Here is a 14,340-nt window from a genome sequence, read left to right as displayed (position 1 = left end):
GCTTATTTCACTTAGCATTACACTCTCCAGTTCCATCCACGTTGCTACAAAAGGCCATATTTCATTTTTTCTCATTGCCACGTAGTATTCCATTGTGTATATAAACCACAATTTCTTGATCCATTCATCAGTTGATGGACATTTAGGCTCTTTCCATAATTTGGCTATCGTTGAGAGTGCTGCTGTAAACATTGGGGTACAAGTGCCCCTATACATCAACACTCCTGTATCCCTTGGGTAAATTCCTAGCAGCACTATTGCTGGGTCATAGGGTAGGTCTATTTTTAATTTTCTGAGGAACCTCCACACTGTTTTCCAGAGTGCTGCACCAGTTTGCATTCTCACAAACAGTGCAAGAGGGTTCCCGTTTCTCCACGTCCTCTCCAGCATCTATAGTCTCCTGATTTGTTCATTTTTTCCAAAACTTTTCTAAAATGACTGCACCCTTTTCTTTTTCACCAACAAGGCATCATGGCTCCTACTGTTCTACATCTCGCAAAGTTTTTACTATCTGCCAATCTGATTATAGCCGTCCTCATAAGTGTGAAGTGGTACCTGATTGTGATTTTGATTTGCATGTCTCTAATGGCTACTATACTGAGCATCTTTTCACATGCTTCATTGCTCACTGGGAACTCTCTATTTAAACTCCTGGCACATTTTAAAAGAAATGTTACTTCTCATTTTGTTGTAGAGTCCAATATATGGCATATGGACATTTTCTCTCATTCTGTGGGTTGTTTTTTCACTTCTTTCAAGGTATCCTTTGACGCACATTTTAACTTGGAAGTTCAATTTGTTTATTTATATTTATTGCTTTGTCACATCTGCTTTTAGTGTCATATCTAAAAAATAATTGCCTAACCCAAATTCCTGATGACTTACTCTTATGTTTTATTGTTTTTATAGTTTTAGTTATTAAATTTGGGTCTACATTCCATTTGGAGTTTACTTCTGCATATGATATGAGTTAGGGGTCCAAGTTCATCCTTTTGTGTTTGACAAGATAGTTGTCTCAGTACCATTTTTTAAAAAAAGGCTATTCTGTCTCAATGATTCTCTTGGCATCCTTGTTAAAGACTGATTGACCATTATTATAAGGGTTTATTTCTAGACCTTCTATTGCATTCCATTCATCTATATGTCTACCTTATGCCAGTACCAAATTTTCTTTAATATCATAGTTTTGTAGTTAAGAGTTTGCAATAAGTTTTAAAATCAGGAAGTATGAATTGTCCACTTTTCTTTTTATTTCACAAGATTGCCTTGGCTGTTCTGTGTCCCTTGCATTTCTATATATAAGCTTTACGATTACCTTGTCAAATTCTGCAAAAAAAAAAGTCAGTTGCGATTCTGATAGATATTGTGTTGAATCTATGTATCAATTTGGATATCAAAGCCATCATAACAATATTAAGCCTCCTGATCCATGAGCATGGAATGTCTTTCTATGTATTTGGAATTTAATTTCCTTCAATGATATTTTGCAGTTTTCAATGGACAAGTCTTGCTCTTCTTTTGCTAAACTTGTTCCTAAGCATTTTATTTATTTTTTTTTTGATGCAAATAATCATTTGCAATTGCATCAAAAAAAATAAAATGCTTAGGAACAAGTTTGACAAAAATCAATCATTTGATTATTAATTTCATTTTGAATTGTTCATTGCTACAAATGATTGATTTTTGTATATTGACCTTGTATCCTACAAATATTCTGAATTCATTTATTAGTTTTGATAATATATTTCATGGATTCCTTAGAATTTTCTATTTATAAGATCATGAAATCTATAGAGATTGTCTGATTTCTTCCTTTACAATGTAAATGCCTTTTGTCTCTTGTTCTTAAACTAACTACATTGGCTAATATCTTCAGTATAATGTTAAACAGAAATGGCAAGAGTAGAAATCCTTGACTTGTTCTTGACCACAGGGGAAAATCATTCATTGTTTTACTATTAAGTATGATGCTAGTTGTGGGATTTTCATGGATGCCCTTTAGTATGTCTCAAGTACCCACGGAATATTCTCCAGGATAGAACATGCCTTGGGATATAAAAGGAGCCTCAATAAATTTAAAAGGGCTGGAATTATATCTAGTACGTTTTCTTTTAAGAACAATTGAATTAAATTTGAAATAAAAAATGGAAAGAAATTTGGGAAACCCTTAAATAGGGGTGCTTGGGTGGCTCAGTTGGGTGAGCAGCTGACTCTTGACTCATGACCATCCTGGTCATGATCCCAGGATCGTGGGGTCGAGCCCCTGTCAGGCTCTGTGCTGAGTGTGGAGCCTGCTTAGGATTCTCTCTCTCTCCCTCTGCTCATGGTCTCTTCTTCTCTCAAAAATAATAATAATAAAATAAAATAAAAATAATTTTTAAAAAAGAGTCCTAAATAATCAATGTGCCAAAAAAGAAATCCCAATGAAATTAGAAAATATGCTGAGTCCCTAGAGTGAATGATTCCTCTTTTCTATTGTACTTTCAAGTCCAGAGTTTTAAAATAATCTCTATATTATTGCTATTATCTGTTTTTTGGAACTTTTCATTAACTCCTCAGAAAATATTTCTTTTAGCTCATTGAACATATTTACAAAGGCTTGTTTAAAGTCTTTGTCTAGTAGTCCTACATGTGGGCCCGTACTGAGACAGCTTTTAGTGACTGCTTATTTTCCCGTGTAGGGGCCATACTTTCCTGTTTCTTTGTCTCATAATTTTTGCTGTGGAAAAATGTGCCTTTTAGATAAGCCAATAGAGCCAGTTTTGGAATCAGATCATTAACTCCCAATGGTTTGTTTTTGTTGCTGTTTTTTCTTGTTTGTTCTTTGCTGGTTTAGTGACTTTTCTGGACCAATCCTGTATATTCTGCATTCACTAGAGCGTGTGTTCACTTAAGTCCCGCTGAGTTAGCTTAGTGGCCAGCAATAGTTTGTCCCAGGTTTCCTTACACGCCTGCGAATGGTAAATTGTCTACCCTTTGTTGAGGAGCGGTGCATATGTATTATGGCACATTTTCAGCACTCAGGGATCTGACAACTCTGCCTCAGCCTTCACTTCCAGCTCCCATAGTGCCTCTATGTCTGTGGAGACAAAAGACCTGGCACCCTCTCAGGACTTCTCTGGTCAACTGCACAATGTTACCCATGCATGTGGCCTGCTTGTTCCCCAGCGATACTTCAGAGCTTTTAAAATCCCCTAAGGACCTCTCACTCTTCAGATCTTCCTTTCAAGTTTTTGGCCAAACTCTTGCTAGGCACAGCTGTTTTTGCAGCCTCAGGCAACTATAGTGTCACATAATAACTGCTGACTATTTTTTTGGCAAATATCCTGAAGATAGGGCCTTTCCAACAGAGCAAGATTTGAGACAAGTCAGGTAATGGCAACACTCCGCTAGTGGGGAATTGCTAAAGAGGGAGCTGCAAGGAATGGCAAATTGTGACAATGTCCTGAGGATGGGAATTATAAGGAGATCCATACTCTGTCTGCCTCTTCCTTTGTTTGCAAGGCTGCAAGTTTTCATAGCTACTATGGTTGCAAGATTGAGGAGCTGAGGAGAGGGGGATAGAAAGAGGCCAAATAAAAATACCACAAATCACTCTGCTCTTACCAAGATTACAAGTTTTTCCTGAGCAAATATTCCTCAGATTATTTTAAGTTTTTGTTCAATTTCAAGGCCTGAAAATTTTCATTCTGACAACTTGTGCCAGTGTTTTATTGTTTTTAAGGAGAAACTGATTTATGAAACTCCTTGCTCTACCATTCTGGAAGTCCCACACCTGTTGTTTTCCTTACTGTAGAACTATTTTCCACAGCATTGTATCTGTATCTCAATTAAGTTCTCTGATTTTTAATTTTCTCTTTCATATTAAGGAAGTCACAACCTCCTACTGAAAACTACTCTTAGGGCAGTAAAATGAAATATAAGTTAAAAGGATTTTTTAAAAAGGCATAAAAGTGACTACTAGCAGTAATGAAAAACAGAACAAAGAAAATATATGAAAAGAATATATTGAGCTTGAGTTGTTAGCAGATTGTCAAAGTGCAGGTGTATAGCAGTTGAGAATGAGGGGCTGAGACAACACACGTCTTGAGGAAAAGTGTGAAGCTGGCATTTGTACCTAGGTGGCAGTTTGAAGCCAAGAAACTGCCAAGTGAGACGTTGTAAAGACATAAGGATACTTTGGAAGATGTAAACCTGAAGAGACATCAGAAGGTTAGAGGAATAAAAGAACCAGATAAGTAATAATCAAAATCAAGAAATGGCAGGGAAATGAGGAATACAGAATGGTATAAAATAAACAGTGAAGAGTGTTAAGAAGACAGACTGACATTGCAAAACACTACAGGAATTGTGAGGCAGATACCTCAGTAAAATAACTGATTTTCCTTGACCAGAAGTCAAGTGTGATCTCTGTGGCAGAGGTTTTAGCCCAAAAGAAGAGCTATAAATGGATTGCCATAAATTAAGAAGTTTAGCAATCATGGACAATAAAGGTGATAATAGTTGATACATAGAACACACTGAGGGTTGCTGGAGGGGAGGTGAGCAGGGGGATGGGCTGGATGGGTGATGGGCATTAAGGAGGGCAACTGTTGGGATGAGCACTGGGTGTTGCATGTAAGTGATGAATCACTGAATTCTACTCCTGAAACCAACATTACACTATATGTTAACTAACAGGAATTTAAGAGAAACTAAAAACTAAAAAAAAAACCTAAAAAACTAAAACTAAAACTAAAAAAACTAAAAACTAAAAAAAGCCCTAAAAACTAAAAACTAAAACTAAAAACTAAAAAAAAAAAACCAAATTAATTTAAAAAAGGTGATAGTAATTAAAGAAGAAATAGTGTAGAGACAAGTTTTCTTTTATTTTTTTAAAAAATGTAATGTTTATTATGTATTTTTGAGAGAGAGAGAGAGAGAACAGGGGAAGGACAGAAAGAGAAGAAGACACAGAATCTGAAGCAGGCTCCAGACTCTGAGCTGTCAGCACAGAGCCCGATGCGGGGCTTGAACTCACAAACCACGAGATCATGATCTGAGCTGAAGTCAGATGCTTAACCAACTAAGCCACCCAGGCACCCCTAGTTTTCTTTTATAATGGAAAAATATGAGACTATTTATAGATTAAAGAAAATAATCACACAAAGAGAAAGATATTGAAAGAGAGAAAGAGCAGGGGAAAAGAATGTGAATCAATCTTGAGTGCATAGAGGTCAAATTCATTTCATAGATGAAGGAATGAAGATGGAGAATCAGAAGCATTTCAGTGGTGCTAAAGCAAGTGTATGATTAAAGCTCAAAGTATAAAGCAAAGCTTCTCTCCCCAGCCTTTCTCTTTAGTACTACCTCAGTTGTTCCCCAACAGAATTTCTATTGAAAGGCAAGCAATAAACCAAATATTATGAATGAAATGAAAGGGCAAATTCATAGTGCTCATTATCCTGTGTTGACTAAAGACAATGGTAAATTTCAAATAAAGAAAGGTGATATTGTATCTATTGATAATATCTCTAGGAACAAATCTTTCTTAAATCTTAAATACATTTCTGTTCTTTTATAATTTTTGGAGCTTTTTAATTATAAAAATACGGGGGGAGCCTGAGTGGCTCAGTCAGTTAAGCATCCAACTCTGGATTTTGGCTCAGGTCATGATTCCACAGTTCGTGAGTTTGAGCCTTGCATCGGGTTCTGCACTGACAGTGCAGAGCCTGTTTGGGATTCTCTCTCTCCCTCTCTCTCTCTGCCCCTCCCCAACTTGTGTTCTCTCTCTCTCTCTCAAAATAAATAAATAAATAAAAACTTAAAAAAGACTTTAAATATAAAAATATGGAAAATCTTCCTTGAAAAGCTATTAGGTGCTCGATAGTATAATTTATGAAAGGTATAAATATGTAGATAAGAGAGACATGCCCCTTTTCTCAGTTTATAATCTGGTGGAAAATAATGAAAAGGTAATAGCAATATTATATAGTATGTATGATGGTGGAACAGGTAAAAAAATGTTGTCAAAGCACATGAAAGGCATCTATTCCCCAGTTTTATAATCCATAAAATTTAAAAGCTGTTCAAAAAATTTTTATTTTTATTTTATTTTTATTAAAAATTTTTTGTTTATTTATTGATTTTGAGAGAGAGAGAGGGAGGGAGGGAGGACAAATGGGGGATGGGTAGAGAGAAGGAGAGGCAGAATCCCAAGCAGGCTCTGCACCCTCAGCGCAGAGGCTGATGCGGGGCTTGAACTCACAAACCGCGAAATCATGACCTGAGCCGAGACCAAGAGTCAGACGCTTAACCAACTAAGCTACCTAGGCACTCCCCAATTTTTTTTGAAAATGCCTTTTATTATCATTCTTGGAAAAGTGGCATTTAAGACTTGCCCTAAAGAATTAAGAGGAGAAAGAGAAATGGAAGATAGGGAGTTGTATAGAGAGCTCCAGACAGGAGCAAAAGGAAATTCTGTTTACAAAGAGCTGAGTGCTTCTGGGGCCAAGAGTGGCAGGAGATGAAAATGAGCAGATGAGCTTTTAAAGGACAGCAAAAGCCACTTCAGGGAGTATGGATTCTATCCTGAAGGTAAGAGATGACCGGACAAGTCTCAGCAGGGGAGTGTCAAGATGACATTTTCGTTCTTAATATTCACTCCATTTGCCATCGAGTAAGGAAAGAAGAAAATCAAAGCACATATTATTTTCAGGATTACAAAAAAATTCAGGAGGCAAACCCAGAGAATTTCCAGACTTCTCTAATACCCTCTGAAACTCAGGCACTCATGATAGATAGATATGTGAATCTTCTTTCAAAGATTCTCTTGGGCACACAATAATTTGTAGATAAATGTGGGAGCGGGGGGTGAAAAAATTTATTTTAGGATTGACTTAAATCAAGTGAGGACAGCCAGGTGAAAGGCTTCATATAAAATAATGTAAACAATTATGCATTTCTTCACATTCCCAATATTATTTACGCTGATAAATGATAGGATACACTTTTGAAAATTTGTGTTTACAGATTTCACATTAAAATGGGATGAGCTATCCAAAATATTTTGCAAATGCCTTTTGTTATCATATACAATTTCTTCAGATCAAAGTACACGATTCAAATAGGTAGATTTTAATATGCTTTATGATTATATACTAATACCTAAATATAAAACTTGTTTGATGTTATTTCAACTTTACAATTGAAAAGAAATTTAATAGTTGTTGGCCTAATGAGAAGTAGAATTCTAAGCATGTTCTTATGTGACACTGCTTCACCTAGTTAAGTAAAATTAAGTGGTTTTAAAATTTCATATAATTCAATATAGTCCTTTTGAAAACACTTTCAGACTTAAAGAAAAAAATCTTACCTTAAATGTTTGGATGGTCTTTGTATGATTGGGCACCATTATGGGTTTATTTGTCATTTCTCCTACTTGACAGTTTATAATGATGTGTTCCAAGGCCAGGGGTCTTTTTCCAATCCCTTTTATGTCAAAGACATACTCCATACCATCTGCTTCATTTTGCACAATAAGTCTGCCCTGTGACAAATCAGCCAAATTTCAGGACTATAGAAGTCACAGTCGGATGCCCAACAATCTCTGCTATCTGATTAACTTTGAATCTGATTAATCAAATGAGCTGTCAAGGATGTGTCAGTCATTGACTTTTCCGGTTTATGTCTAAATACTTCTACTGAATGAATAAAGATGAATTTCCTGTGAAAGCTCTGTATTTCTCTGGACTTTCTCTAAATGACAGAGTTTATATAGGCCTTCTTGTACATAGCAATTCCATACGTTTTTCTGTCCTTGTGAAAGGAATATGTCTTAAGAAAGTATTCTCTGAAGTACCACCTACATTAATGAATAAAAACAAAGGGACAATGATTTTACTTTGTTAAACATTTTGTGTAAAAATAATCTAGACATTAAGTATTGGCAGCCAGGGGCGTTGTGAATTTCAGAAATTTTATCCCTCAAGTTAAAACATTTATTAAGGTTTCAAGCAGAATGAATACTGATGATCAAAATCATAGAAGATATAACTTTTCTGCAAGAAGATTTATCATAAATTAGACATGTTAATATCATACATCAATTTATAGACATTATTAATACTAGGGAAAAAAAATCAATGAGTTCATACCATAATCTCACATTCCAAAATAGGTCTGAATGTGAGAGGATACTGCACAGTTTCATCTGCTCCAACATATAAAACAGAAGGTCCATAAAACCATTCTCCTTCTATAGTAACTTGACATTTCCATTCATTCTTTGTTTTGTTATTCTAAAGCGTGAAAAAAAAAGTAGAAAAATGTCAGAGGGATGATGATGATGAAGTTGAGTTACATATTAGTTCTTGGTATTTTTAATAAAATTATATATTATATTTTAAATTACATTTCAGAAAAATTACCGCTTGAAAGTCATAGTTGTTATGAACAACTATCAACAATGTGAACATAAGGCATGAGCATGACTATGCTTTCAATGTCAAATAGGCTGATCCATGGGTTATTTAGTATTTAAGGAAATATTTGTTTAACTTACTAATTATTGTTAAAATTATAAAATGGTCTTAGAATCACACATTCTTCTCCTAATTATGGGCAATCTCTCTGGCAGACTGCTCAGATCGCCAAGCTTATATATCCCATCAGAACAAATTTCTGTGCTTTGAGTAGACTTTTGTTATATCTTTAATAATTAAACAAACAAAAACCAATTTCTAGTCTAGAAAATTCAACATTCCTTACAAATATATAACCTTCTTCTATGCTGTAGTATCACTTTGATAGCCAAGCTACAGTCATTGTTCTTAGTGCCCATGAACCCATCTCAATTGTGAAGATCACAACGAAATTTGAAGTAGAGAGATTGGAGGCAGATCATTACTCTGCCTGGTGGAACCAGGAATTCCTTTTGAGTAGGAATGTGATGATAAGTTAAGGAAGTTAGAGTTAATTTTTTAAGGAATGAGATCCAATGAAAGTGATTAGTGAGGGAAGCAACATGGTAACATTTATATTCAGGAATATAAATTCCTGTCATCAATGTGGAAAAACAAATGGCAGCAGATAATGCAATTAGAAATTCTACTAGTTCAAGATGAAGGTTTGGAGGACTTTAATTGAGACAGTAGCAGTGGGGATGAAAAAAAGTACAAAAAATGTTTGCACTTACCACTGGAATATTCTGGGTAAGGGCTTCAAATGCTGGTGTTTCAAATTCAAACCTGGCCTCTGGTTCTTCTGCATTTACTATACCTTCAATGCAATAGACACGCACATCATACCGTGATGTCAACAAAATTTTACAAGGGTAGCGTCCAGCACTGAGAGGAACAAATCGTAAAGGAACTAGAACGGATCCATCTGCAACTATCAAAAACATTTAAAAAATAGCTTAATCATCTTTAATCACATAAATCCCAAAATTCATTTTGGGGTAAAGCAATATGTAATACTATTGTATTTAATGATATTGTATCATCTAGAAGAAACTAGCTTATCCTGAAGTAACACTCTACTCCTAAATCTCAAGGGCATAATAAGCAAGTTTATTTATCAGTGACAGAATATATCTTGCATAGGTCACAGGAAGATCTACTCAGAGACCCATTCTGTGAAAGATTCCATGAGCTTGCAACTGTACTTGCAAGTACAGGTCAGGGGAAGAAAAGTGGCTGGATGTTTGTTCACGAGCTTTTCAGTGCTCAACTCAAAAGTAATACACATAACATTGGGGTGCCTGGGTAGCTCAGTTAAGCACCCAACCCTTGATTTCGGCTCAGATCATGATCTCACAGTTTGTGGGTTTAAACCCTGTGTCGGGCTGTGGACTGACAATGTGAAGCCTGCTTGGGATTCTCTCTGTCTCTCTCTTTTTCTCTCTCATAATAAACAAACAAACAAACAAACAAACATACATTAAAAAAATAATACACATTACAGATGACCCTTGAATAATACAGGCTTGAACTGTGCAGGTCCACTTACACACAGAATTTTTTCAATAAATACAAGAAAGTACTGTAAATGTATTTTCTCTTCCTTAGGATTTTCTTTCGTCTAGCTTACTTTATTGCAAGAATACAGTATACAAGACGTATAACATGCAAGATGTGTGTTAATCAACTGTTATGCTATTGGTAAGGCTTGTGGCCAACCAAGGGGCCCAAGGGGGCTATTAGTAGTGAAGTTTTGGGGGACTCAAAAGTAGGGATTTTCGACTGTGCAAGGGGGAGTTGTTCCTAGCACCTGTATTGTTCCAAGGGCCAATTAATTGGTCAGAATCAAACCCATGGCTCTATCTAACTGAATGGAGACTGAGAAATAAGACAGATATGTGGAATATTTGGTGAGCATTATTGTCTGCCACATTTCTTATTTATTTATTTATTCATTCATTTATTTATTATTTTAAGTTTATTTTGAGAGAGAGTGTGTGCAAGCAGGAGAGAGGGGGAGAGGGAGAGAGAGAGAGAGAGAGAGAGAGAGACAGAGAGAGAGAGAGAGAGAGAAGGAGGGAGGGAGAGAGAAAGAACCCTAAGCAGGATCCATGCTCAGCATGGAGCCCAATGCGGCGCTTGATCCCAGGACCCTGGGATGATGACCTGAACTGAAATAAAGAGTTGGATGCCCAACCAAGTGAGCCTCCCAGGTGTCCCTGTCTGCCACATTTCTATGACTTAGGGATACTCTGTTCCATACTAATCAAAATAATTTGCAGCTTGACCAGCAGGTTGAGATAATTTTTCCATAGTTAAAAAACCAAGGGAGGCAGAAGGAGGCATGCCCAAATAATACTTCTCACATCACCTTGTTATACCATTAACCTTAAGTCAACAGTTAACAGCAGTTTAATGGTGGGTAGGCTTCTATGCTTGTCTTTTCCTTCTAATCAACACTAGTTTTTTTCTCTGCAGCTCACCATCCTCCATGAAATGAAGATGAATAAATAAAATATACAAAAATTTATTTATAAAATAAATAGAAATCTCATGACACTAAAATAGGATGTAGTATAAGAATATAACATAAATTTCCCCACTAATGGCAAAGTATTTAAGTAATAGATAAAAAAGAAATGATAAAAAAATGATTAAAGCCTAGTTCTGTATTAGAAAGTTTTCTGAAACCAAGAAAACAAATCAAGCTTATCAACCAATGACCAGATAAGTATTATGACATCAATTAGCTATATTTTTAATTCATTCACGTTTAGCACCTCAAATGTTAAAAATGGCAAACCTGTTTTCAAATACACTGAAATTTATGCAAAGAAAATCAGTCACTCCTGTAAGAACATTAATTGCTTTAAATCATTTTAAAATCGAATTGGGGATTTGTATATGTGTGGTATACATTAGGTGTTATATACTATAAAAACATATTAATTACATGCACTGTAGCATGCTGCATGTTTCTATGTGTCATACATAATACATATAATGTTAGTGTTATACATTGTATACTAAAATACACTGACGATGGATCACATTTGAAATCTATATTACATCTAAGCAAAGTTCAAGATTATCAGCTGGTCTAAAGAGAAAACAAAGGCTGTCAGAATGTTGTTATTTTTATTGTATCAAATTTAATTTTAGAATACAAATTTTGTTCTCAAAAAGGACTCCAGTCACATTTTATCATCAGTGATTCATGGACTGTTTTCATTCTGAGAGAATTATTTGAGTTGTGACAACATCATTAGAACAAACCAGGTGAGATAATCATGTGATCAAAACGTGTTGCTTTATTAACAGAAATAAAGAAACCTCATCGTTCTCTTTCACGAACAGACTGAAAGGAAAATATTTAGATTAGGTAATTTAAATAAAATTACACTGCTTAGAATAGGAAATTTAAGCAACTCAAGAGTAATTATTATTCTCATTGAAGACAGAGAATAACTGGCTATTTAATAGTAAACATGATTGAATGCACAAGTCCCAGTGTAAAGCTCCTACCAAAAGCTTTATGTTATATGCTACTCCCTTTTCCCTAAAAATATCGACTTCTTAATGATACTGAGTGTGAAAGTGAAAGCCAAGGACGTTCTTAAGTGAGCATTTTCCAACTCATGAAATGTTCATGAGTAAAGACCTTAAGGAATGCATAGTGCCAGCCTCTCTCCTTTACCAGTTGGAAAAGGAATCCATCTTAACAGTGGAATTCATGGAAATGATCACTTTTTTAAAATGTTTATTTATTTTGGGAGGGGAGGGGTAGAGAGGTGGGGATGGAGGATCCTAAGCGGGCTCTGTGGTGACAGCAGCAAGCGCAATGTGGGGCTCAAATTCACGAACCCCAAGATCATGACCTGAGCCGAAGTCAGATGCTTAACTGACTGAGCCACCCAGGCACCCATGATCACTTTATTTCTGAAGGTACAGTGATAAAACAATTGTAATTTAACTGATTCATGCCACAAATGTAAGTAGAAATATCATAAACTATCAACAGGAAGTCACTTCTGAATTAAGCCAGTATCCACATTCCCTTAAGATGTAAAATAGCAGAGGTGGAGAGGATTTGGATTTTTAAAAATTTGGAAATTTTATGGCTACATTATATTATCAAACTATCATTCTCTTTTTGGGATATGTTTTCTCAAAGTGTTTTCCAGTTCTGCACTGCAGCAGATACTGTCTATGCCCTGCCAGGTCCCCTGGGCATTTAAATCCTCCCTGTACGCAAATGGCTTTATGGAAAACTGTGACATTCTCTCCGAGGGCTTTCTCTGAACATATGAGGCTACTCAGCCTTCACATGGATCAGACCACAAATGTGTTTTTAGTCCTCAACAAATATGTAACAAATCGGTGGAAAAATAACCCAGCGTCTTTGACTTTTGGTAGGAATAACTCTAAAGTGAATTCTACATGAACTCCTAGAGATCCCTAGGGCAACTGAGCCCAAAATGTTAATAGTGGTGACTACTCATTAACAGTCCCTGAATTGGCTTCTCCTTGATGTCTCTCACTCTCTCATACTCTTAGCTATGGTTTCTGAGATCACCTCTCAAACTACTTGGTCTCAAGACCTTGTTTCAGGGTCTGATGCTGGGGATCCCCAACGAAACTCACACCCTTAGACCCAGGAAAGAGAGCTTCCCATCCAGGGCCTCATGCTTTCTAGGGCCTCTGAGTCTCCTCTGGCACCATCTCTTTGGACATGCAAGGAATATGTGGGCCCAATGGTACAGGCCTACATGTAACCCAGCCCCATCCGTGTTCCTAGTTCATGGGATGCCATAATTCACAATCCAGAGTGTTTGGATCCTATTTCCAGGACCTTCACAGGACTCTTTTCTTTGACAGTTTTCTCAGTGGAACACTGCTAGAATTGAAACCTAATGTGTGGCTATCAAAGGGAGGATAGAGACCAAGATTAATTATGTGGGCTGATGCATCCACAAATTTGTACATGAGACCTCTTAAGGTACATGCTGTCGAAGTTGAAGGAAGGAAGAGAACAGAGTGAGCACCTGGCCAGGGCCCAGCTATTCTGTGCTATCATATTCTAGGGCAAAACTCTGAGGTGGCCAAGAATTCTAAATTCAAACTTGGTCTTACAGGTTGGTGTAAAGTTATATTTGTCAGGGTGGAATAATAGAATATAATCTATTTAAAAATTTGTTAGTTTGACTTACCACTTAAAAACTTTAGACATATGGTACATGGGCTTCCACCTGTACTTTTGAACTGGCATCACATATGTTAGGGACAATCTGGACCTGTCCTTTCCATCCCTACTCTACTCAGATGTAGCTCACCTGGGGCCTTTCCTACACATATGATCCTAGTAACTGTGGCAGTTCCCAAGGTTCTGTAATTAAAGATAACAAAATATATCTAAATTTAACAGACTGCAGTTACTGAAGGAAATGAAGGAAATAAAGACAGAATCTCTCCAATGAAAGAATACATAATTTTATATAACATTAGCTACTAGAAGAAGTCAGTGTGATGCACAGTTTTTTAAATAATCCATAAAAATATGTACGCTTGGATCCTAGGAAAGGTCATGGTTGGGACAATAAGTCAATACTGTTCTTTTCGTTACCTATCAGTGCAAAAACAAACTACCTTAAAACTTAGTGGTTTAAGGACACAACCATCTATTTGCTCATGCTTCAGTGGTCTGACCTCATTTGGGAAAGCTCATGTATTTTATGTGGTATTAGCTGGGCTCACTCATAATTTGGGACCTCAACTGGGAATTCTGTCCATGAGCTCTCTAACCCATGAGATGAGCCCAATGTTTCAAATAGTACATGAAAATTACTAACAGCAAAAGAGAGCCCTCATGTATGAATGGTCATCGTACATCAGTTTCTTT

General features: G+C 36.2%; 1 protein-coding gene across 1 annotated transcript in view; it reads right to left on the bottom strand.

Moving 5' to 3' along the window:
• Positions 1 to 14,340, bottom strand: part of CFAP47 (cilia and flagella associated protein 47) — a 540,470-nt gene that overhangs the window by 188,431 nt on the left and 337,699 nt on the right. Inside the window, exons 47-49 of the mRNA XM_058712583.1 lie at positions 9,176 to 9,372; positions 8,136 to 8,279; positions 7,355 to 7,528 (exon numbers count right to left, since the gene is read on the bottom strand). Of these exons, the coding sequence (XP_058568566.1) occupies positions 7,355 to 7,528; positions 8,136 to 8,279; positions 9,176 to 9,372 (515 nt within the window). The remainder of the gene's footprint in view (positions 1 to 7,354; positions 7,529 to 8,135; positions 8,280 to 9,175; positions 9,373 to 14,340) is intronic.

Source organism: Neofelis nebulosa, chromosome X, assembly GCF_028018385.1.
Source record: "Neofelis nebulosa isolate mNeoNeb1 chromosome X, mNeoNeb1.pri, whole genome shotgun sequence".
NCBI classification, from domain to species: Eukaryota; Metazoa; Chordata; class Mammalia; order Carnivora; family Felidae; genus Neofelis; species Neofelis nebulosa.
The sequence above is the reverse complement of the archived record's forward strand: the minus strand, read 5'-3'. Positions and strand labels throughout refer to the sequence as shown.